The 25,271-nt window shown below is 47.3% G+C and overlaps 2 protein-coding genes across 2 annotated transcripts in view; one reads left to right on the top strand and one right to left on the bottom strand.

The window, feature by feature from the left end:
* The window catches only part of INKA2 (inka box actin regulator 2), a 29,126-nt gene extending 21,333 nt beyond the window's left edge, over positions 1-7,793 (top strand). The window contains exon 3 of the mRNA XM_044236788.1: positions 4,359-7,793. Within this exon, the coding sequence (XP_044092723.1) occupies positions 4,359-5,186 (828 nt within the window). The 3' untranslated portion in view covers positions 5,187-7,793. The remainder of the gene's footprint in view (positions 1-4,358) is intronic.
* A 10,024-nt stretch (positions 7,794-17,817) lies between these two features.
* RAP1A (RAP1A, member of RAS oncogene family) overlaps positions 17,818-25,271 on the bottom strand; it is a 73,945-nt gene continuing 66,491 nt past the window's right edge. The window contains exons 8-9 of the mRNA XM_044238913.1: positions 21,503-21,618; positions 17,818-18,511 (exon numbers count right to left, since the gene is read on the bottom strand). Of these exons, the coding sequence (XP_044094848.1) occupies positions 21,532-21,618 (87 nt within the window). The 3' untranslated portion in view covers positions 17,818-18,511; positions 21,503-21,531. The remainder of the gene's footprint in view (positions 18,512-21,502; positions 21,619-25,271) is intronic.

Below are 25,271 nucleotides of genomic sequence, written 5' to 3'. Positions count from 1 at the left end.
CCGGCAGGACTCCTCTGAGCTACGCAGCTCGGATCCCGTGTGGGGTGCCCAGGGGCCATCCAGCTCTCACACACAGAAAGAGTGAACGGCATCGGGAGACACTGAAGCGTGATGTGAAGAAAACTTTTGAGGGGACACCTGGATGGCTTAGTTGGTTAAAGCACCTGCCTTTGGCTTAGGTCATGATTCCAGTGTCCTGGGATCAGGTCCCAAGTCGGGCTCCTTGCTCGGTGGGGAGTCTGCTTCTCCTTCTGCCTGCTGCTCCCCCTGCTTATGCTCTCTCTCTCTTTCTCTCACTGACAAATGAATAAATGAAAGAAAAGTTTTAGGATGAAACATTTTGAAGCCCAGGAAGTGTCAGGAGGCAGGAGATGGCTGGTGAGGGTAGGTACAGGGTCTTGCAAGGAGGGTGGTGAGACCTTCACAATCTTTCTCAGCAAGGAGAGCCCCACCCATCTCTGGGGTATGCTGTTAGGGGTAGTATGTCCGATGGTGGAGCAGGTCCGAGCTGGCATGTGTGCGTGTCAGTGAGCATGACTGGGGCGGACAGAAGGCAGGCTGCTAGATCCACTCTCGCTCAGACTAACCAGAACCAACTAGACCCTCTAAGGACTTTTCCAACTGGCCCCTGAGGACAAGCCAGGCAGGATTGTGTCCCTGTCCTGAGGAAGGACCTGAGACTTTGGCACTAGGAGGCCAGAGAGGAACTCAGCCCCCGCAGGCTGGGGATTGGGATTTAGTGTCGATAATATCTAGTTGGGACCTTCTCTGATTTGGCCCCTCTCCTTCGCTCCTAGCCCACACTGCTCCCTCTTGTGTTCCTGAGGCAAGAGAAACCCTGGGATCTGAGAAGGTCCCACGCCCCAGAAGAAGACAGTAGCTTGCCCTCTGGCTCTTTCTCCCTGGGTGATATCATTCCCCCTGGGGCTGGGAAAGGCAGCTTGCTCTCAGTCAAGACCCAGCTGATGCTCAGGCCTCCCCACTTCCCCTGACCCTCCCCACTTCCCACACTTCCTTCTCCTCTGGTCTTCCCTCTCACAGCTGCCTTCTGCCCTTAGTGTCAGCACTGTGGCTGGCCAACCAAGCCGTCCTGAGAATGGACAAGAGGATGTGGGGCTTCCCTTTCCTTCCCCCGCTCTCCCTCTGTGGGGGGCAGGGGTGGGGCAGAAGAGACAGGACAAGAGATGTGTTTCTCCTTGATTGGACCGGGTAGATGAATGGAGTCCTATTATTACTACGTGCTAAGCTCCACTGAGGAAGAAGTGTTCTGGACATTCTTAGGAAGTCTTACAATAACCACCAGAACTCACCTCCAAGCCACACGTAAACACCATGACCTCGCCTCATCTGACCAGAGCTGTAGGAGGCAGAAACTCTTATTCCCATGTGGAAGAACAGAGAAACTGAAAAACAATTTAAATACCCTGTCCAGGTCACACAGGTTCTACTATGTGGCCGAGCTGGGATTTGAACCCTGTGCCATCTGTCTCTGGAGTCCAAGACCTTAACCAGTGCAGAGTATGGTTTTCCATAGGGGTAAAATTTCACCTCCTGTTTATTTAAATGGGGCCTCTGTTTTATGGGCAGGCCCGAATTCATACATACGCACACATTCATTCTCACTGGAAAACCGTACAAAATGTCAGCATTATTTCTTCGGGATTTTTCCATACTGGAAGAGATTGAATGGGGTCATTTCATTCCTCCCACTGCCTCTGACCTGGACTGCATTCCAGCCTTCTGGAGAGAAGCCTGCAAGCTCAGAGTCCTGGCCCAGTTGGTGAAATGAAGCCCTGAACCACATCCCTGACTTGCCCCCCTGTGGAGTGTGTTACTGCCTGAGGGAAGCAGGGCTGGAGAGATGACTTGGGACGTTCAGGGGTACTCACTCTGTTTTCTAGGTGTATGGCAGCGGCAAGATGCTAGCTAGGTTCTGGGGAGACCTAACCGTGTGTAGATCTCCACCCCTGCCCTCGATGGTAGATGCTCAATGAATGTTTCGAGAACAACTGAGCCTTTACACATATGAGGATGCCAGGGCGGGGAGGAGAGTAGCACTTGAGGGAAGGACATTTGAGTTGTGTCCCTGAAAAGGTTCTGACAGCACTGTGGGGGACAGAGAGACGCTTCTGAGTGACATGATCACAGGAGCGTGCTGGGGAGACTGATCTGGTGGCCGGAAGGCCTTCCAGGAGGCTTCTGCGTTCCAGGAGACAGAAAAGCAGATGTGGGCATCTGGGGACAGGAATAGGGGCACTGGGTAGAACAGCCAAAAGGGACTCTGACATCCCGGTTGGGGTGAGGAGGAAAAGGGTATGAAGGAGGGGGCAGAAAAAGGGAAGTCAGAGAAGCAGTCTGCAGTTGGAGACCTGGAGGAGTTTGGTTTGAGGCTTAGGGTCTGCCTGGACTCTGCCCTGGGTGCTCCCAGATGCTCCAAAAGGAGAAGGGGCCAGGAGGCTGGAAGCCAGAGAGGTCAGAGCAAGGGGCCATCAGCAAGCACGGCCACCTCCCACGCTGCATCTCTCACTGTTGTAGCCGCCACTCAAACGGAGAGTGCTCGCCAGGGCAATCTGGCAAATCCCAGTGTTGCCAACAGGGACAGTTAGTCCTCTGGGCATCAGTGCTGCTGGCTCAGGAGAGCCCGGTGTGGTGCTCTGCCCCCGCCAGGGCTGAGGTGGACAGGGGAGGGCTTGACCCAGAGCCTAAGAGGGTCAGCTGCCAGTGCTGTCCTGACTGCCTCTGCCCCTCCGCTCCCGATCCCTCCAGCTCTCCGCCCCGTGGGCTTAGTTCTGTGCATTAGGACCAGGCTGAGAGGTAAGATGATCCCAGCAGGTCTCTGGGGGGCTTGAGAAACAGATGGTCCCCTCACGTGAAGTCTGCTGTTGGTAACATGAGCAGATCTGGGGAGGGAGCTGGCGGGACCAAGGCAGCTTGGACTGTGAATGTTATCAGACCACGCATCCCCTGCCCAGCCTCCAAACTCGGCCCTCACCCAAGTCAGCCTCTCAGTCCCTTCCAGCTGGCACCTGGGACCCAGGCCTTAGACGCCCACAAAGGGACAGGGGAGCTGGCCTCCGGTGTCCCCACTTGGGCTGAGAAGGCAGGAAGAGCACGGGAGCCAAGTCTAAGAGCAGCTGAGGGAAGACAGGTGTCTGGAGGGTAGAGAAGGGGTGGGAAGAGCGGTGGGAAGCTAGCTCTCTCTCCTGACTGGCCAGATGTGCATGGCAGTGAAAGGAAGCCCCCAGCCTACCCTTTATCATTGGGAATCTGAGCTCCTTCTCTTGCCCTCATGTCCCTTTCCACCCTTCTCCACTGCCTCGGGAGGACAGAGTAGCCTCAAAGCCCAGCTCCCCAGCCCCACCATCTTGAAGCAGGCTTGGCCGTCTAGTTAGGGTCAGAACATTTGGAGTGAGGCGTCCTGTGTTTGAGTCCCAGCAGCATGAGCTTGGCGTGCGTGACCTTGGGCAGGTTACATCACACACACACACACACACACACACACACACACACACACACCCCAAGGGCTAACTTGTTAAAATGAGAGCAGTAATAGCAAACTCATAGGGTTTATATGAAGATCCAAAGAGGTGACAGACCTAGAACACCTAGCTCAATTCCTGTTACATAGTAAAGTCTTGCAAACCACCGTGGCCATCATCATTGTCATCATCTCGGGGAGGCTCGGGGAGAAGAGGACACAGTACATGAAAGGACAAGGATGGCCACCACAACCACGTGCCCCCTCGAACTGGTCTCAGGTCCACCTCTTATGTCTAGGTGACCTTGAGCAACTTCCGTGCCTCTTCTTCCTCATCTGTAACTTGGCAACAAGACCAGTCCCTACCTCACAGATTCGTTGCTGAGATTAAAGACAGATCAGTTGGGGGGGCCTGGGTGGCTCAGTCAGTGAAGCATCTGCCTTCGGCTCAGGTCATGATCCCGGGGTCCTGGGATCGAGCCCCTGCATCGAGGCACCCTGCTCCACGGGGTTGTCTGCTTCTCCCTCTGCCACTCCTTCTGTGCTCTCCCTCTTTCTCAAGTCAATAAATAAACAAATAAAAATTTTTTCTTTAAGACAGCTTAACTGACCCATGTGTATCTATATTCACAAATCGGTGACTGAGGACAGCGTCTGCCTTAGCATGCTCGCTGCTGTTCATCCTTCTGTTCTCCAGCCATGTCCACGCTAAGATTCCTCCTCTCCCGGCTCCGAGCTGCTCTGCACGGGGCCCCGTGGAGGTGGGGTCAGTGGGCGGTGGTACATGTGTGGGCAGTGGGGGTCTAGGTTCCGCCGGTGAAGGGCAGCCCTTCCCCCAGCCCCGCGGCTCACGGGCCTGCACTTTCCCTCTCGCCTGCAGATGTCCATGAAGGAGGTGGGTGATGGCCTCCAGGATCAGATGAACAGCATGATGGGGGCACTGCAAGAACTGAAGCTTCTCCAGGTGCAGGCAGCACTGGAACAGCTGGAGATCTCCGGAGGGAGTCCGGCCCGGGGCTGTGCGGAAAGCCCCCGGATGCAGCCCGAGCCCCCTCCATGGGAGGGTGGCAGAGGCCCTGCCAGGCCTTCAGCCTGCTCCCCTTCCAACCAACCTTCTCTGGGCGCCAAGTGTACATCCCAGAGGAGTGTCTGCGGGCGGGATCTGGACCCCCTGGCCAGGGCACAGCTACCAGAGCACGGAAGCGGGGCCCGGCCGGGGCCAGAGCCGGTGGAACCGGAAGACTGGACCTCCACGTTGATGTCCCGGGGCCGCAACCGCCAACCTCTGGTGCTAGGTGACAACGTTTTTGCGGACCTCGTGGGCAACTGGCTGGACTTGCCAGAACTGGAGAAGGGTGGGGAGAAAGGAGAGGCGGGGGAGCCCAAAGGGGAGAAGGGCCCGCCCCGGGAGCTGGGCCGCAGGTTTGCCCTCACCGCAAACATCTTTAGGAAATTCTTGCGCAGTGTGCGGCCTGACCGAGACAGGCTGCTGAAGGAGAAGCCGGGCTGGGTGACGCCCACGGCCTCGGAGCCCAGGGCAGCCCGCTCACACAAAGTCAAGAAGCGGAGCCATTCCAAGGGCTCTGGACGTTTCCCTTTCTCGGGCCCTGCAGAGCCCAGAAGGGGGGAAAGTCCTTCCACAAGCTGCCCCAAGGCCCTGGAACCCTCACCTTCTGGCTTTGATATTAACACAGCTGTTTGGGTCTGAGTCCTAGAGACAGAAAGTTGACTGAACCCAAAGGGCCCAGGTGTCAGTGCTGGGCCCTGGGAAGATGCCGTGTGGGCACTGTGGCTTTCAACAGCCTGACTCCGAGTTCCTTTCCTCAAGAAAGGAGGGAGAAGCAGCAAGAGTGTCTGGAGTAGGGCTGACAGGTGTGTGGCTGAGAGAGGCCGTGGTGGGGGCTGGCTGGTGGGAGGGGAGGGCTCCTAGACTGAAAGAGAGACAGAGAGAGAGACAAGTGCTCACTTTGGGGCTGCAGGTGACAATGACTGGCAGGGAGAAGAGATCAGGCAATCCTGACATTCCTTCAGGGCCCCCAAAGACCTCAGCTGAACATTCTGTATGGATCAGGGCACTGGGGTCTCAGGTTTCCCCAAAGAGGCCCCCAATAAAGACCTATCTTTTGTGGTCTCACCCTTATAACCATTGGCTTCCTTGGTGAAGCACTGCCCCAGGCACAGGCATGAAATCCAGGCCCTGCTGGGACTGGGATCAACAGAGAGGAACGTCCCACCCCCACCCCTGTTGCCTAAATTTAAGATTTCAGCCCATTCAGCCCGGTCCTGACAAATGGGCCAAATAAGAAGTGTACCTATAGGAGGGCTTGAGATAGCCCCATGTTTTTTCAAAAGCACAGGAAAGATACTGGTAAAGCACTTTAAATGTTGGAAAGCCTTTTCATATCCACTATCTCCTTTGGAGTAAGCAAGGAGGGCAGTTATTATCCCATTTTCCAGGGAAGGAAGCCAGCCTTGATATGCCACCTGCGGGCAGGAGGCAGGCCAGTGCAGGGCTGGCCGGAAGGGCAGCCGCTGGGCCTTGGAGTCACACGCGCGCCTTCCCCAGCACCCCGCCTCCAGCACCGAACCCCCACGGAGGTCCCCCAGGAAGGCGAAGGTGCGCGCCTTCGAATCGCGCCCTTATTTTTGGATTCCTAGCCTCACCCCCGCGGCCTCCCTCCGTCCTGGACGCGGAGGCCCCGGTCTCGCCGGACCAGACCGCCGCCAGCGGCGGCGGCGGCGGCGGCAAAGGGGAAGGGCAGGGCGGGCGGCAGCTCCGCTCCGAGCCCGGGGCGCCTAGAGTTTTCCTGGAGGGGCGCACGTGGCCCTCCGCGCTCCCAGGGGAGCTGCCGGGCTCCCGGCCCGCCAGGAACGCCCGCTGGCTGGGAAGAGACAATGTGGCTCTCTGTTTGGGCCGGGCCCGCCCAGCAAGCCCTCCCTTCGCCCCTCCCAGCTGAGCTCCCCTCCGCCTGATGGGGGGTGACAGCTGCAATTAGAGGCAAGCCGCCTTCCCGCCCTCCGAGCATTAACAGCAAATTGGAGGAGAAAAATAACAAGAAAGGCTCTTCCTGCATCCTGAACCCCTGGAGACTGAGATGGAGGAGGGAGGAGGCTTAGGATAGCAGCTCCACAGCTGGGGTCGGGGCCAGTGAGGGCCACTCTCAGATCCCCACTCAATCACATGGGAGATGCTTAGTTCTTGGTGGCAGAGGCTACCAGACAGAAGGTGCTATTTTTATTTATTTTCTCCAGTGCTCACTTTTTGCCAGGCAGCGTGCAGAACCATGCCTTTCAAACTGCAGAATGACCCTCTGAAGGGTTGCCTTCCCAGTAGATCGGTGGAAGCCTTTAGGGGTCATCCAGGCTCCGCAGATGGGGCTTTTTTAGCGAATGGAAGAACCACGATTTGAAACAGGATTGTCCGGCTGCAAAACAGCCTTTTCTACTCTCCCTGGAGTTTGCCGGGTGAGCCAGCCCTTTCTGGAAGAGCGAGACCCTGCTTATCCTTCCTGTCTCCCCAGGAAACTGGGGGAGTTCAGTGCTGGGGGAAAGCCCACCAGTTGTGGCTGCCTTGCTGGGGGGGGGCAGTGCGTGTGGGTTCAAGAGTACATGTGTGTGTGTGTGTGTGTGTGTGTGTGAGAGAGAGAGAGAGAGAGAGAGAGAGAGAAGACTCTTCTCACTGGGCCGTGGTGAAGTCACCGAGCTCTCCATCCAGAATGATTCCACAGGAAACCAGGTCCCCTCTTGGCCATTCATCTGTGACTCATCTGTTCTGTGGACGGGTCATCGCAATCCAGACCGATTTAACAAAACTTTGTTGAACATCTCCCAATGCCAGGCACCGCGACAGGACCTAAAAACAGCAAGGAATAGGACCCGGTTCCCAGCCCAAGGGGGTCAGTGAGAAGAAGCAACTCTCAACCCATTGGTTGGCCAGAAGGGTTCCAAGGGCATGACAACTCACTTTAACTCAGAGCCAGAACAAAACAGGAGTGACATTTGCCGCCAACAGAACTCACAGGCATCAGGCACCCGCCGTCTTCGCATTCTTATTTCCTTCTCAACCACACTCTGGGAGTGGCTGCTGGTCCTCTCACTGTACATGGAGATGCTCAGAGAAGTCGAGCAACTTGCCCAAGGTCACCGCAGCAGAGCTGGGATTGAAACGGTCCTGATGGACTTCCAGCCTTGTGTTTTTCGCACTATTCCATGAAGCGTCTCTTTCTGCTCCAAAAGCCAAGTCAAGAGGAACAACAACAAAACCTGTCCTCCCCATATTATCCATGCATGGATAATAAATGGAATGCTCACTGTCTGTGGGGGGAATTCTGCCCTGGTCTTGACTGGGCTGGTGTAATGCCCTCATCACGAGGTCATGCTTTGCTAATGAAAGGCTATGGCCAGTTCATTTACACACACACACACACACACACACACCACCACCACCACCTTTTCCTTTTCCTTCTTTTTCTGGGCTTTTGTTGTGACAGGATGGAGACTGTATTTCACTGAAGCTGAGGGGAGAGGTGAATGGCTGCGACCTAAGTGATGCAGGGAGGTGTAGGGGTGGGGAGCAGCGGGACGAGGGGGAGGTAGTGGAAGCAGAGGGAAACTGACAGCTTAATTCTGCCCCTGGGGCTCATTTTATGGTTAATTAGGACATGCAAATAAGCTGGAAGCTCATTTAATACTCTCCCTGGCATGGAGCCCCGCCTCACACCTGGCCCACTTCCTGGCAGGTACAGGGCCCCCCTGATTGGCCCAGGCATCTGCTCAGGCCTCCACCTGCTTCTCTGTGGCTCTATGGCCAGAGCATGTCTCTAGATGTTCCCTTAAGCAGGAGTTGGAAGAGTCTTTGCTGGGCCTGCCTGCTTTCCCTCCTTCTCTTCTCTTCCCAACCCTTCAGGGCTGGGACCCTCTTTCCCAGAGGGCCCCCTAAGCACATCCCCTGTACCCACCTCTCAGGTTGAGACCTGAACCCAAACTTCAGTGGAATAGAGACCTGGTTTGGCTCTGTCCCCATGACATCCCCCTGGCTCCCCGCTAGGGAGGGGGCACCCCATCTTTCCCAAGTCACCCATTTCCTACAAGGCTTCCATAAAAGCAAAATCACAGCTTGTGACTTTGGGGAGCAGGGGCCTATCTCCAGCTTTCAATGCACCTCAAGTCCCCCACACCCCCCCCAAAGCAGTTAAGTCACTTCTGCCAGTACCTTGGAATGAGCACTGGATGAAGTGTCCAACAGGACAGGAGACCCATTTCTGTCCCTGTCAGCTTGAGGATGTCGCTTGAGCTCTCTGATCCTCATTTGTCTTGTCGATGACATGGGGATAATGGAGGGCTGCTGCAGATTTAGAAAATGTAACACACCATCTAGAACACAGCAGAAGCTCTCACTGGACAGCCTGACCTTTGGTTCAGGCACTAACCATGTGAACCAGAGCTAAACCATTGAAAATAACAAAAAAACTTTCACTGGGGCTTGGTTTCCTCTTCTGAGTGTACCCTGACCCTATTACCTCACCAGACTATAGCAAGGATCAGAGAAGACAAGAGGTTTCTCTATTGTCTTCTCTACAATGTTTTTGTATGTGGTAAAAATACAAGCCAGGTGGGCTGTTATTTGCTGAATGACAAGCAATTTACACTCTCTCATAGAGGATTGTGTGTGGTGGGGGTGAGTGTGGAGAGGGCAGCAGGCAGGGGGTAGGGGGTGAGCACAGAAATGGTGCTTGAGGACCCCGATGCCTGAGGATGGGTTCTAGAGGACACTGACACCCCTGTCTTTCACAGTCCCTCTGTCCCCAGCTGTCCCTCACAGTCAACCCACAGGCCCTCACATTACTGGCAAGCACTAGAGAGTTGAATGAGCCAAGTTCTGGAGGCTTTGAGAAGAGTCCATCCCCTGATCTGCTCTCTGCTCTTTAAGGCCTTGGTCCCTAGAGGCCCTGCCAAGCTCCACATCTCATCCCTACCATCCCCCCAGTCATCCTGGGGGGACCAATGGCTTAAAGGGACTAGTGGCTGTCCTGCTAAGGTCCACTCCCCTTGAGGGGGCCAGAGGTTCCCTGAAACCCACTGTCACAGGAAGTCTCAAAGCTCGGGATGGTGCTCATGGAGGAAGGGCCTAGTAGATCCAGGGGATGGGGCAAGATAAGGACCTCAGACTGTAGTTACCGCCTTGGTACTATTTTTCTTTTTTTTACTTTTATTTTTAAACTAAGCTTTACACCTAATGTGGGGTTTGAACTCAGGACCCTGAGATCCAGAGTGGCACAGTCTATTGACTGAGCCAGCCAGGTGTCCCAGACAGCAGTCCCCTCTCCCCTGTAGTAGTATTAGGATGTCCCTGTCCGCCTCTTGCTTCCTCTACCCAAGACTGTAAAACAAAGAGGATGAGGAGAACTCTCCCAGATTCACTCTGAATTTGACAAAGGACTTAGTACCTGCTTTTCTCTCCCTGCCCGTCAAGCATCTGGACATACCCTCTGCCCACAGCCTCCAAGCTCCAGAAGAACTCCCCCCAAATCCTGCCGCATGCACACCCAGGGGTCACAGTGAAGTTAGTCTTGGCAGTGTCCCTGAAACATCCCAGAGTCTGCATTCTGTCCCTTCCTTAGCCCTCCTCTTTCTTCTTCCCCTTCTAGGTAGGGTCCCTGCCCCCCTACCACCAGCTCTCTGAAGGAGAGAATCTGTATTTCTGGTCAGAGACAGGCCTCTGAGGAACTGTGAGGCAGGGAGCCCTTCTGGGGGTGCCTACCCCTCAATGCAGTGCCCGGGGCAATCACAGTCTGACAAGGGACTGCACTACTAGTTTTTGCTGCCTTTTGGCGGGGCCTGGGTGCAGGAGGGAGCAGGCTCTGCCTCCATGTACTGAGGCCACAGCTGCTGCCTTCCCTGGCTTCCACTCCACAGAATCCTAGATCTGCCGCTCTGGGCACGGCGCCCCAGCTGAGCGACTGCCCCATTCCATGGATCTAGGAATCACTGCCCCAAATCACCTCTGTTCTGCTTGGCCCCTCCACCCTCTCCTGACCATGACCAGCTCTGGGCTGTCCTCTCTCCTCTTCCTGCCCTCTCCAGTCCCAGAAAGAAGCCCGCTGGCCACCTCCAGCTGGTCAGGAAGGGCTGGTTCAGACACAGCAGGGGCCACCCACACCCTGCCCGAGGCTGCCTGGTGGCCCTCAGGGGCACCACTTGTTGGGGGCTGGGGTGTCTGACTCCCAGGGAAGACCAGAAGGACCGGTCCCAGGACTCTTCCCAGGACTCTTCCCTGGGAGTCCTGGGAAGAGTCCTGGGACCGGTGGCTATGACCGCAGCCCATGGGCTGCCCATGGGAGGGGAGCACAGGGGAACAGAAGGAAATGTCTTCTTCTTCACCTGGCCTCACCTTGCTAGGTGTCTGGAGACCCGGCTCTGCCCACTCAGACCCGGGGGTGGGGGGGACTTGCTCCTTGATCCTCTAGGGAGATGAGCTACTCAGTGCTCCAAGTGTGGGCTCTTTGCCTCTAGGTCCTTCCATGGGCTGTTTAAAGGGCACCACCTCTGTGAAGCCCTCCCCAGGGGCTGCATCTGTGCCTGTTCACCCAACCACAGGACCCACTTTTCAATTGCTCTTGTGCATGTTCATCTTCCCCTCTGGATCGTGAGCCCCTCCAGGGTGGCAAGGACTCGTTACTCATTTCTGTACCTCCAGGACCGAGCACAGGGCTCTCAGTTTGTCTGTGACCTCTTGACGTTGGGGTGAGCTCTCTGATGAGCCCCGGCGGCTCCCAAGACTCACTTCCAGGACAGCCGACAAACTCCTTCCTAGCCCCGTCTCCAAGCTGGGGCGCAATCCCCTCTGTGCCACTTGTTACTTGGCTTCTCCACCCTAGCTGCCCTGGCCAGTTCTGTTCCTCCGCAGGCTGCCTGGGGGGCTGCCGTGCCACTGAGCTTCCCAGAGCTCGGCGGGCCCTTCAGATGGCTACCATAGCTGCTTCTCTCCCAGGCCTGCTCCGGCCCCAATGGGTCCCCCTTCCCGCCTGCGCCCTCTCCACCGGTCTTGCCAACCTGGCTCATCTCCTCGTCCGTTTTGGCAACGACCTCTGGCCCCGGCCTTCCTCTGCCCGAGTTTTTCCCTAACTTGCCTCGCCAGGGATCCCCACCCGTCCTGGGGACATTGAGTCTGCTAGATTCTCCTTCACCCATTGTGATTATGGAGGGTCAGTCAGGGCGGGGCAACGGGGAAGGAAGTTGAGAGTTGGGTGTTCAGGCCTCCCTACCTCCAACCCTGCCACTGGCCACACTCCAGGCATTGTCTCCGGGGGACTGAGCTGCCCACAAGGCAGCATTTGTAGTCATTGTTGTAAAGTGGTGGGAAAGGGGAGGGTAGGAGGCATAAATTTTTTTTTAAGCAAAAAAAAACCCAACCCCCCACCCCCAAAACCAAGAGAGATTCCTCCCAGTGGGCCAAGTGTAGCACCTGAAATTAGATGGGACTCCACCTGGGAGCTTGGCCCCAGAAAGCCGGCAGGCCTGTGAGCACTCGCTTGAAGCCTGCTCTGCACACTGCGACAGAGCAGGAGCGGCCCAGGGAGCCAGCTCTTTATCACAGGGAGCACCCAGCCAGACTGACTTAAGCAGGTGTTAGAATCTCTGGTTTGAGGTTCCAAGCATGTTAATATAAGCCCATTTATATAGCAGGAAATAAGGGGTTAAGCCCTGCATCTGAGATTTCAAGGGCCTAAAGAATTCCAGATCCTCTGTCCTTGGCTTCAGGACCCTGCTGGGAGTGTGGGGATCAGATACCTTCTTTAAACTTCTCCATTAAATGTATCCCCTCCTGGGAAAGGCAGGCAGAGCCCAGTGCCTGTGCCACAATTCCATGCCCCATTTTCTCAGCTGGGAAGGCTGCATGGTTATCATCCCCTTAATCCCGGTGGCTTCTTCAAATTCCCCAACCACCCAACTGGGATACTGGTGATGCCAGGGAAAAGGTGGACGGGGGCTACAGTGTGGCCTGTGTCTTTCCTCTTAGCCACAAGGGGAGGCCTGGATGATGGGACCTGGCAGCTACCCATTAAGGAAAAGAGCCCCCTTCCTAGGCTTCTCTGTCACTGGTGGATTCGGAGGGAAGGGCTGGGAGGGCCAGAGTCTGCTGTCTCCCACTGGGAGCTAAGAGCAGGGAGAGGAAAACTTGGGAGGGTGTGAGAGTGGGACTGAGAGCTGCTGCCTGCCCTTGAGAGACCAAAAGACCTAAAGGGAGCAGAATCGTGTAAGGTAGAGCAGAGCAATGGAGTTAATAAAGGACATTTTACTCTTCAATCCTGTTTAATATCTTTGCATGCCAGAGCATTAATGCTGGTTCCTTTCTAAGTTGAGCTTCTGTTTGCAAAGGATCATGAACATGACTCGGACCAGCTTCAGTAGAGATGGGGAAAAAGAATTGAGAAATGGAGACTGGAGCGACCATTTGCCCATGGGGAGTCACCCTTGCAACCCTGGCTTTTTTTGCCCAGATCCCTTCTGAAATTTCCCCATCCCCACATTCTCTGTAACCACTGGATGAGCTGCCAGGCCCTATTTTCCTAGCTTACCCTACTAGATGGTCACCTTCTCCTTTCAAAGTCTGCCACAATATGGCTCCACTCTACTCCCCAGCCCATCACTTCCACATTAGTGCCAACTTCTCGCTCCCGTTTTCTGCATATCTGTCTGTGACACTACCCCCCACTCTTACCTACTGAAGTTATACCCTTTAAGGCCTAGTTCAAACTCCCCTCCCTGAAGCATTTTGGCTCTCCCACGACAGAAAGCATCGGTTCCTTCTGTTTACTTCTTTGTGTAACACTTCTTTATGGTACTTTTTATAAGTTCTTTGTGACCTCCCAGTCTCTGGCTGCTCACGCGCCTGTCCGGCTCAGCCCCTTTACTTGTTTGCTAGATTCCGTCCATGTGGCCCTTTTCAGTTTGCCTCCTCTGTGGGCTACGCCCATTAGGGCACCAACATGTGCTGTTACAATCCACACCTGGTATCTCCAATGACCTTCACGTTTACCTTGGCCAACCTCTCCTCATCTCCTGACCTCATGATGGAGTCCCTAAACTCTATCTACAATCAATGCTAAGGTCCTAACTCTCTGTCCGTGTTCCTAAACATTCAACGTTGAATCTCCTGTCCAGGTCTCTTCATCTGAATTCCAGACACTGATCCAACTGTCTACGGTGCAACTCCAGGACCTGACGCATTCCTAACACTTAGTCCATTCAAAAAATGGAAATCCCAAACCTGCTTCTGCCACAATCTTCACTATTTTGATTACTGGCAAGAAATCTGGGGGGGGGGTCATCCTTCACTCCTCTCAAGAGGTCTTGGTGGCTCCACTTTCTCCTAACTGCTCTTCACAGGCTATTGTCAACTCAGCAGCCAGAGTGTCCTGATGAGAGGCTAAGTCAGATCATGCTCTCTATACCTATTGCTAAAGTCCCTTCTGTGGTCCTCACGCAGCCAACGCTAGTACTTCGACACATAGGCACACGTCCAACTCATGGCATGTGAAGACCCTTCCCGACGCATGAAGGCCATTCTTTCCTCCCGGCAGCTGTGTGGGCTGCACATTGCACACATTTACACCAAGAGGAGCTTCAGCAAGGATAGAAACCTTCGACCCACCGCAACATTCTCTCTGCCCAGCACTCTGAAGCTCCTATCCTGTTAACTCTTCTCCACAGCACTCCTCATTGCGCGTACACACGCACGCACACGCATGCACGTGTTCTGTCTCCTGCCAAAGATTCCACGAGGGAAAAGGTTGTGTTTTGTATTGTTCACCGCTGTATCCCCAACATGCAGATCGGAACCTAGCATAGAGTGGAAGCACCTATTTGCTGATAGACCCCTAAGGATCATTTGCTTTATATGTCCTACAAGAATTTTTAAATGGTTGAAAGTAAGCACAAGAACTTGCACATGGTTAAGCTTTACAAAAAAACAAAAAGACAAACACATTGAAAACAACAGCTCAAAATAAGAGTCACATCACTGCTTAAAACGGGAAGATTTATTAAGGTTTTTCCTCAAGAGGAACAGCCAAGCCCATGCTTCTTAAGAGAAGCAATTAGCAGGAAATGTATGTCACACCTTGAGCCCAGAACCACAGGAGGCTTCTTCTTAAAAAGCCAGAGCTATATCCCCCAATTCCCTTTTAAAGCTCTTCTTAATGTCTGCAAAACAGAATCCATGTCACCTCCCCAGAAAACAGAACTAGGCATCTAGTTCAAAATCTCCAAATGTTCTCAACAAGAATATTTAAGTTAAGACACGGCATTAAATAAATGGACTGTGCATTCAGTGAACCCAAGATGAAACTGCAGTAAAAAAAAAAAAAAATTCATATTCAATGTAATGTCTGTACTACATTTTCAAGAATACCTTGCATTTTTTACATTTTGGGGGAACAGAAGTACTAAAAGCCTGGTGGTTGTACTACCTCAAAGCTCACATTCATTTCCTTCCCTGCACGAGATGGGCTTTTTCCAGATCCTGGACAAGTACCCAAACCACTCTGCCCTTTTAAGTTTGGAGCCAAGCCAAGAGGGGCTATTTTAATACATACTTAAGTAGCACCTTAAATTAAGTACAAGACCCAAATAAAACAAAAGGTTATTTTACAAGCTATACTCTTCCTCCACATACCAATCTCTTCACACGCTGGTTTCATTACACACATACAACTTACAAGAGCATATTTTAGTCTTCTAGCTTTCTACTGTGATTGCTTAACAAGGAAAACACTGAGGTAATCTTTCTTTCGTTTCTCAGTCCTAAAAACAAAAATCAGATATACAAACTGACAAATACGTGTACCTAATGAGAAAAAAGAGGCAAACATATTTAAACCTGGGCAGGTCCAGGTAATGGAAAACATTCCTATATAGAAAAAATAGTTCCAGACCAAGTAACCTGTCTTAATAATGCTGGTAATAAGGTAAAGATCAGTGCCTTCCCAAAGATTAATTTTTCCTAAGTACGTTCTAACTGCAAAGAAGCAGACTGTTTCACTGAGGGGTAAAACGGGTCAGTTATGACGGCAGATAAAGATGCCAAAGAGAGATTACTTCAAAGCCGTGGGGGAAAGAGAGTAACATACCAACACCCATATTTCCCCAAACGTTCCTAAGAGAATTCTGTGACCACAGTTTAATAAATTACAGCATTTTCCTATCTTTGATGAATTTCTTACCTATCTTTCCTGCCCGGTAGATTGCAAATTCTTGAGGAAAGGCCTTTATGCCTTTTTGCGAAGCAAGCAGCGTTTTATATATAAAAACAAATGGATTGAATTCATACTACTCATTCAAGGCTTGTAGAAGGATTTAACTGATACTGAAGCTCCCCCTGGTGGAGGGTAGAATGATAGATTATGTATTTACTGTTTAAAACTAGATTGTTTGGGGACGTACTAGTTAAGCCATTAGTCATTTGTTTTAATGGGAGAAAAATTATCAACTATCAAGCCTCCTTTAAATTATATATGTTACTCATCTGCCAAAGGCATCATACTTTAAAGAGTCACAAATACAAACGTCGTGTCGGTTCTTGGATACTTATGAGATTTATATATAATAGCCTTGAGGGCTTTTTGACTTTTCAGCTATAAAAAATACATCAACTACATCTTATTTTGGGGCCCTTTCCCCTCTGGAGCCAAGAATACAGAGTCCACAGGGACAAGATGAAAGCGCATGCATCTCCCTTTCTGGCAGGCTACCCTTGTGCCTCACTCAGCAGCGGCAGGTTCCCTGGCAACAGTAACGCATGTCCCTGCCTTCAGCAGGTCCTGCCGTGCGGAGTGCTGCCGGGACATCTCCTCACAGTCCTTTCGCATCCCGAGTGGACTGTGTAAGATGTGACCAAGGAATCTAGCACTCTTTCTCTCCCACGTTCTAAAACTGAGGACAAACTGATGCTTTAGTCTAGCAGATTCTAACTTGGGAGTTACTCTTACTTAATGATTTTGTACCTATCTGGCAAACACCACAACCTATGGAACAGGTAATATTTAGTGATTTTTACTGATGTGTGAGATGTTTGTCTATGATTTTAAGTCCAAAGGAATGTCTGAGAGGTGAATCTTCAAGGAGAATGGCTCCAAAGGACCTTAAAATATGCTACCTTGACCTGGACAAACTGGTCCTAATGATTCACTTATTTATTTTTAATTTATTGCATCTATTAGATTTTTGGCCCCTTAATCCCAGGCATATGTGTAACTGGATCAACAGATGGAAAGTATTAGTTAACTAAATTTATTAGAAACTCAAAAGAATACAATTCCCCCCCAATTTTTTTTTTTTTTTTACAATATTTTAACATTTTCTCAGGTTGGTCAGAGTTTACATTTGAAATCTTATTCCTAAATCTGAATTTAGTAACCGATGGCCTGACCACATTCCTTGAAAGTCTCAGCAAGGTCTGAACACTACTTCACACCTGGTTGCAGCGAGACAATATCTAGATCCCTGAGCAGTGATGTAGACTTTCTAGGACTAGCCTTCTCCTCAGTATTCAGGGACAAGGCACAGGGTTTTCTCAGCTTGTTTCTTTCCTTCGCCAGCACTTAACTGGCTGACAAGCTGTTCTGCTCTATCTCTATGGAGAACACGTAAATCATACTGATGCCCTAGATCCATGTCCTCATCGAGCGCCATCTTTGTAAAAACAGAAGCAACTGGGAAGGAAAAGAAAAGCACCACTATATAGCCAGCTAAAATTTTAACTTAGCGATTTTTTCCATACAACGACTACTATGCTACCTCATATACAGTCGAAGCAAAAGCAACTGACACATTCTTTGTATGCTTTTTCACTTTTTCCCACTTTTCTCAAACTCTTCAATCTATTATAAAGCAAATCTGAAAATTTTTACATAACATTTCATGGGTGGGCTTATGCCCAACAAATTAACAATGACAAAAGGATTCCCTTGATGAAATTACAAGCTGTGGAAGATTTTAAATAGTAAAGTTAACCCCTGATACAGTATTAAACTTATTTTTACATATAAAAATAATACACAGTGGGATATCTTATTCAATAAGATACAATCTTTAAGATCAAGAGAGAATATACAAAACTATTCTATGTAGTCTGATGTAGTTTGCTGTATAGGAGGAATAAATACATCTAGAACAGAAAGTGTGAGGTCTGTTCTTAGAGAAATTACTAATGACTTAGGGGTTTAAAGCCAAGTGTTCTGTAGGTACAGGCAGAAAGGAACTACTGCATTTAAAACAATGTGGCCATTATAAAATAAAAGCCTTAAATCTATAAACAATAACAAAACACACAAACCAAATGAAAATGTACTAAAATTTAATCATCCATAAAAGCTGTAATTTAATCTGACAGTAAAACACAAGAAGCAATATTAGAGTTGGTTTAGTATATTATATATTTTAGCTTTGAAAGCCATAGAAATCAGTTATCCCAGGTTTTTTTTCCTATAAAAGACCCATTTTTCCAAAGCATTATGCACAAACAATTTTAATTAGAATATAATGACAGAATGATATTTCATAATTTTTAAATATAAAATGAAGTCAATGACTCAAAAAGTTATCTGCTGCAATGAGTTTGAGGGGAAATTTCATAATCTATATCATTACAGATATAAAGTATAATGGTTCAACTTTTAGTGCTTGACAGGGAAGAATCATGATAAAAAGGTCAATATGAAATCATCTGATTATAGTAGTAATATCTAACATTTGAAATGCATCCATGCTCTTTTGTATAATCATATTAGAGTCAAGTATATTTATTTTCACATCTGTTATAACTGCTATTGCAAAGGAGAAATACTATTGTCTTATTTTCCAAGAGATATACACAGAGCAATTTTTTTTTTCTCCAGGGAATTTGTGCAAACCAATATAAGATTTAAATTCTTCACATAATATATAAAACAGGAGAAGCCTCTTCAGATTTAATTTTTGAAGTCTGGAATGCTGGCACTTCCCAATTAGGCAACAGTTCTTCATTCCTGTAATCTAGAACATTGAACAGATACATATTTATATATATACATACATATGGCTAACCTCTTGATGTCAGAAGATGGTAGTGAACAAGCAGATAATCATACAGAAAGAAACAGATATGGGCTGATTGTTACTAGACAACTAAATTATACTAAACAGCTACAGTAACGGGGCCATTTTAGTTTTATTAATTTCACCATCTGACAGTCCTGTATGTAAAAAGGAAAACAGTCATTATTTTATTTCTATCCCATTATCATCTTTTTTTTTTTTTCCAAAAAGGAAATAACACCTATGTATAACATTTCTTTATCCAATCATTTCAGGACTATAGAGTATTAGGATTACCACTTTTTTTTTTTTTTAAAGATTTTATTTATTTCAGAGAGCGAGGGAGCGAGTGTGCACACAAATGGGAGGAGGGGTGGGGAGGGAGAGAGAGAATCCCTTAAGCACACTCCATGCTGAGCATGGAATGCCTGATGCTAGGGCTCGTCGGAGGGGCTCAATTTCATGACCCTGAGATCATGACCTGAGCTGAAACCAAGAGTCAGATGCTTAACCGACTGAGCCATGCAGGTGTGCCTAGGATTACCACTTCTAATACAGATTAGGACCAGAAGAGATGACACAGAAAGAGCTGACCCCCATATGCAAGGGCAGAAGGCTCCACATTAGTTGTACTGCTCAGCAGAAAAGAACTAGATTAAAGGAAGAATTTCCTCTTCAAGTCTTTAGAAGTGGGACATACTAAAAAGAGATTAACATGTTTCAATACAATCTTGCTTAAAGGGCAAGGTCAGATACACTGCCCTTATGGTTCATGTACTCTTACTAAAAACATACATGGTTACTTAATTTTACCCCTTATCTTGGTACTTTTCAAGTGGAATCAACATGGCACTTCCAGTCTATAATCACTCTGTGATTTCTTTGCTCTGCCAAGTATTCTGACTGCTAACTGAACCATCATCTGGTATTTTCAAACACTCATGCAGATCTCAGGTGACTTATTAAATATATTGTTAGGCCAAGTTACATATCAGAGCCCAAGAATTTATACAACCAGGATGAAAATCTTATTTCTAGATGTAGAACAAGATTTCTCTTCTCTCAGGTAAAACACAATACACTGCAGGGTGTATATGAGTGAATTTTCGTAACAGGCCAGGAGATGGCACCTCTTCCTTTAAACATAAGCTAGAACATTTTCTAGAGAACTGGAAATTAAACTAGGGTCAGCTAAGGTAATGGCATTAGCAAGTCAATCAACTATAGTTGACTTAAGAGAGTTAGGTGAGGTGATACAGTTCAGAATGGGAACTGGAGTCCTATTTTCCTTACCTTTGCACCCTTACCTAAACAAACACCAGCAAATTTTAAAATAATCACCTTCAGGGAGCTAATGATTTATAGTTATTGAGTCAAGATTTCACTTAAAGCGTAAAGAAAACATCTGACCAGAATCTGTCCTTCTTAAATTCAACCAGAAGCAATCCCATGCTGTTCCCTCCTTTCTCCCCATTTTCCTAGACCTTCATTTAGGAGGGGAGGGTACCAAGAAAATTAAACTAAATTAAAGGAGGGTACAATTACACAGTTGTTTCCCTGAAGAGAGAGATTCACCTAGGTTTCTAAGGAAGCACATATTCATTAATTTGGTGCTCTGGAATAGGTAATCTGCTTGATGGACCCAAGAGACTAACAAGACTAAGTGTAACCAACTCTCAAGTGGGAACAGTAGACATTCCTCTAACTGGACCTAGATTAGTAATATGCACATAACCAGCATCAATTGACCTCACAAAATCACTTCATGAAAAACATTCCATTATGGTATAGTTTGTAGAGTTTGCGAAGATAAGCAGACACTGTTCAGGGGATTTCATATACATGATTAGAGAAAAACACATGGTTCCTGCAGGGCGTGGTTTTTCACTTGACAGGCAGCTTCAATGCTGGCACTAATTTCTCTCCATTGGGTTCACTTTAATGAAAACTTAAATGGTACTAAAGTCAACTATACTTAGAAGTCTACAGACAAAACATTTCAAAGAAGTCCACCTAGACCCGAGAGGAAATGACTACCAAAACACAGCCATCAGACAGCCAGCAGAATGTCTTGAGTTAAAAAGACTGACAATACCAACTCTGGGGAGGACGTGGAACTCATCCGCTGCTAGCAAGTGTATAAATTGGTCTAATTGCCTTGAAAAACCTTTGAGCAGTATCTACTAAAGCTGGCCCTATATAGAAGTGTATAGTCTGGCCATTTTGTCCTTAGGTACACACCAAATAGAAATGATGCACGTGAGCATAAAGACTCAAGCAAGACTGCACAGAATTATCCATATAGTTCTCAAAAATGTAACTGTCCATCAATAGCAAAACACATAAACAGACTGCTAGTACAGTCACACAATAAAAATGAACTACTGCCATATGGTACTGCAGTTGCATCTTTATTAAGATAATTTTCGAAAACATATTTTTGAGTAAAAACAGCCAGACAGAATACCTGTTTTTGTTGTTAAGTTCAAAGAGAGGCAAAACCAATGATGGTGCTGGGAATCAGGGAAGGGGTTACAGGGGGAGGAATGACTATTACTGATACACAAAGGTGTGTTCACTTTGAAATAACACATCAAATGTGCACTTAAGCATTTTGTTTCAGATGAACCACACATTTGACTTTAATTTGCCAGGAACTCAGGAGGGACCCTGGAAGGAATTCTATTTTTGGAATACTCGTTCTGTAGCCGGCACTGGGGACACAGCAGTGAACAAAACATCTGTGGTCCTCGCCCTCAGTCAGCTTACAATCTCATAGGGAGAGAGACAAATTAGCAATAGATGAACACATCTACAAGCTATATATCACATTTATAAGATGCAGAAACCTGGAAATACCCTAACAAGTGAAATGGGAAGTGGTTAGGGTTGGGGAAAGCCCAAAGTAAGAGCATGAGCAAGGCATTTGTTCTGTTTTCAGTATCTTACCTGGCTCAGAGCTGCTGCTTACTGTGGGTCTAAAGCAGCAGACATGATTTCTTTTTAGGCTTCTTCTTTTCCACTGGTGTTTTTCTATTTATCTGTCTGACCAGGTCATAAAATATCTAAAAAAACAAAAACACACACACACAAGAAAAAAAGTCTTATTCAACAAACACTTGAGCTCTTGCTCTACAAAACCACCTTGGTTCTGTTAAATGTTATTCTGTGCTTAGATCTGTATTTTGCTGCTCTAACAGCAGGTTTCTTAAAACGTAGCTCTCAGTCAGGGTAAAGCAAGACTTATCAACTTACCAAGAGGGAAAAAACTTGCTCTTAGATATTCAATATCGACTTAAGAAAAAAAATTAGTAGTGAAAAACAAGGTTAAAAACTTGCTCTTAAATACTCAATATTAACAAGAAAAAAATTAGTAGTGAAAAACAAGGTAGTGACATTTTATTCCTCATGGAATCTTATATGCTTCAAAACATAATGATTAAGGGAAGAGTTGATACTCAACTTGAATATGAACACATTTATTTTTTAAAAACTTCAAACTTGGGGTGCTTTGGTGGCTCAGCTGGTTAAGTGTCTGATTCTTGATTTCAGCTCAGGACAGGATCTCAATATCCTGGGATCAAGCCCCATGACTGGCTTCCTGCTCAGCACGAAGTCTGCTTGTCTCCCTCTCCCTCTGCTCCTCCCCTCGCTCTCGTGTGCTTGCTTTCTCTCTCTTAAGTAAATCTTTAAATGAAAATAAAAAACTTCAAACTTACAGAGAAGTTGCAAGAATACTAAGGACTGGTTTATATTCTTTACCCAAATTCACCAATTAGTAACATTTAGCCATATGTACTTTATCATTTCTCTCTAAATACATTCTTATTTTCTAAATCATCAGAGAGTAGTCTGCATACAAAGGGCCCTTAGTGATTGAGTGTATATCTTCTAAGAGCAAGGATACTCTTCCATAACCATGACACAGTTATACATTGAATACATTTAAGCACTGATATGCTACTTTGTGTCATCTACAGTGATAAAATCCCAATTTTATCAGTTACCCCAATGATGTCCTCTATAGAATTCCTGCTCCCCACCCTCAAAGGATCCATCTAGGATCACATACTGCATTTAATTTTCTGTCACTTTAATCTCTTAAAATCTGGAATAGTTCTTCAGTCTTTGTCTTTCATGACATTGTCATTTCTGAAAACAGATGGTTAGTAACTTTATATAATTTCCCTCAGTTTGGGTTTGTCTGATCTTTCCTCATGCTAAGATTTATGTATATTTTTGGCTAGAACAGGAGAGAAGAAATACCATGTTCCTCTCAAGATACCACATGTAAAAGCATACGATTTCTGTTTGCTGTTTTTGGTGCTATTAATTTTGGCTAAAGTGAAAAAGAGAAAAAGTGTGTGATCCCCATCTGAAGTGACAATCTCAATACATCTTTTTGATTCATTTTGGATGAAAAATGCAAGGCATCAAAGACACAAATACAATAGTATTTATTTCACAGAAGCAGATTATTTTAATTCTGACATGTTTATATGTTTCATAGTGCTAAGTATGCCCAAATATTGGAATAATTAAACAACAGATAAGATGAATTTGGTTCTTTGCTATGAAATGCAAATACTTACTTACTAATGACCTGAGAAGCAAATATCACAGAAACTCTTTATTATTACTCATCTGTAATAAATAGCGCTTTATAAAAGTATATCAAAAGTGGGGTGCCTGGGTGGCGCCTTCAGCTCAGGTCATGATCTCAGTATCCTGGGATCAAGCCCCACATCGGGCTCCTTGCTCAGTGGGGAGCCTGCTTCTCTCTCTGCCTCTGCCTGCCTCTCTGCCTGCTTGTGATCTCTGTCCCTCTCCCTCTCCTTCTGTCAAATAAATAAATAAATAAAATCTTAAAAAAAAAAAAAAGTATATCAAAAGTTATAGGGACAAACAACAAAATCTGAATATGCACTGAACAGGGACTGTGCAAATAACAATTTTCTTGATTTTAGTAACTGCGTTGTGGTTGCATAAGAAAATGTCTTTATATAATGGTACATACGCTAACATATTTGGGAGTAAAGGAATGTGATACATAAACACTGACAGAATGTTAACTGGTGAATCTGGATGAAGAGTAAACAAATTCTTATTGTTCTTAAATACTTTCAGTAAATTTTAAAAGTAAAATAATTTTAAGATAGTCCTCAGATAAAACCATTTCATGTATTTTTAAAAAATGGTCCTAAGATTAAAAGGCTAATTATTAAAAAGGGAAAAAAGCCACTATTGAGTGATTTGTCTCAAAGCTTTAAGTGATTCATTTATATTCCTTTCTTTCTGCTCTATCCTTCCACTGCCATCTTCTTCAAACCATTTAAGTTCTCTATTATGGTATTTATAAGAAAGCTGAAAACACTGGATTTGAAAACAAAACAGCAGTTTGTTTCACAATTCTGAAACCCTCTAAGAACTTAATATGCATAGCCACGAACAAGTTCTCATTTGTTCCCCAGCCTTAATGCATAAACTGTAAGATAAAAAATTAAAAGGATAAACTAAAATAGTCAAAGAATCAAAGCCACATGTTTCTTCATGCCAGCCAGTTGGGGTTTCTGTACTACACTGACTGATTTCACAGTGATATCCTCAATGACTTCTTTGGCAAACGAGGCCTATCTCACTGCAACAGCTGGTTCAGTGATGAAGGCAAGTTCAAGCTATAGTAAGTATTTGGTTAGACATACTCAGAGGCCTCCACCTAGGTTCTTCCTCATCTCTCTGATCCACAGGAAAATCTAAAGGGAACAAAGAATACTTTCCCAGTCCTTCTGCCATTACTCAACTGAGATGTCTTGATTCCAATTATGATTCTAGCCTCAGCAAAGAATTGTGATTCCACTTTCAGAACACAGCAAAAATGGCGTGGATAAGAGTTTAACATGTATATTCTGCTACAGGTAGCAGGAACTAGAGGGCTATTTAGCCAAGCAGTATGTCCCTGTGTGATTTGAAATTTGAATCCAACAGAAATCACATGTATATTCACAAAGCATTAGCTGTCTGAGGAACTATTAACTATCAAAGGAACTCTGTAGCTGGATTATCAGGCTATAGAGAAACATTAAAAGAAACTCAAATATTATACGCTATTTAAAGTTTGTATGTCCCTCACAAGAGTAAAGAGCCTTAAATAGCTAACTTATTCCATATTGTTTTACTGTTCTCCACATTTAATAAACCCTCACATCAAGGTTTAACAACACTGCTGTGAAAACAGAGCTCTGGGGCACTGGAAACTATAATCCAGGAGGCTTAGCAAGTAGCAGAGGAGTTCCCACAAACATTTAATGCTTTAAAAGTAAGGAACACCACCAACCCATGGTGCTCAGTGGATCCTGACCCCACCCAGCCCCAGCAGAGACATCTCCTGTGAACCTGGTGGGCAGGTACCAGTGAGGGTGAGAACAGGAATAGCAAGGAACCAGATCCCTAAGGTCAATCATCCTACAGTGGTGACCCTGCACTACTGTTTCCCTAGCCAACCTCATACATCATCCTAATGCTTTTTTCCCCCAAGATTTATTTATTTGTGAGACAGCGAACATGCAAGGATGCATAAGCCCCCTCCCAATGCTTTTTATCTCCATTTTCCTTTTCTTTCTTTTCTTTTTCTTCCTTCCTTCCTTTTTTGAAAAAAGACTGTATGAAAACTTAAAATTTTAGAGGCTCAGTTGGTTGAGCATCTGCCTTCAGCTCAGGT

The sequence above is a fragment of the Neovison vison genome, chromosome 2, assembly GCF_020171115.1.
Source record: "Neovison vison isolate M4711 chromosome 2, ASM_NN_V1, whole genome shotgun sequence".
Taxonomy (NCBI): domain Eukaryota; kingdom Metazoa; phylum Chordata; class Mammalia; order Carnivora; family Mustelidae; genus Neogale; species Neogale vison.
This window is presented reverse-complemented; position numbering and strand designations above follow the sequence as displayed.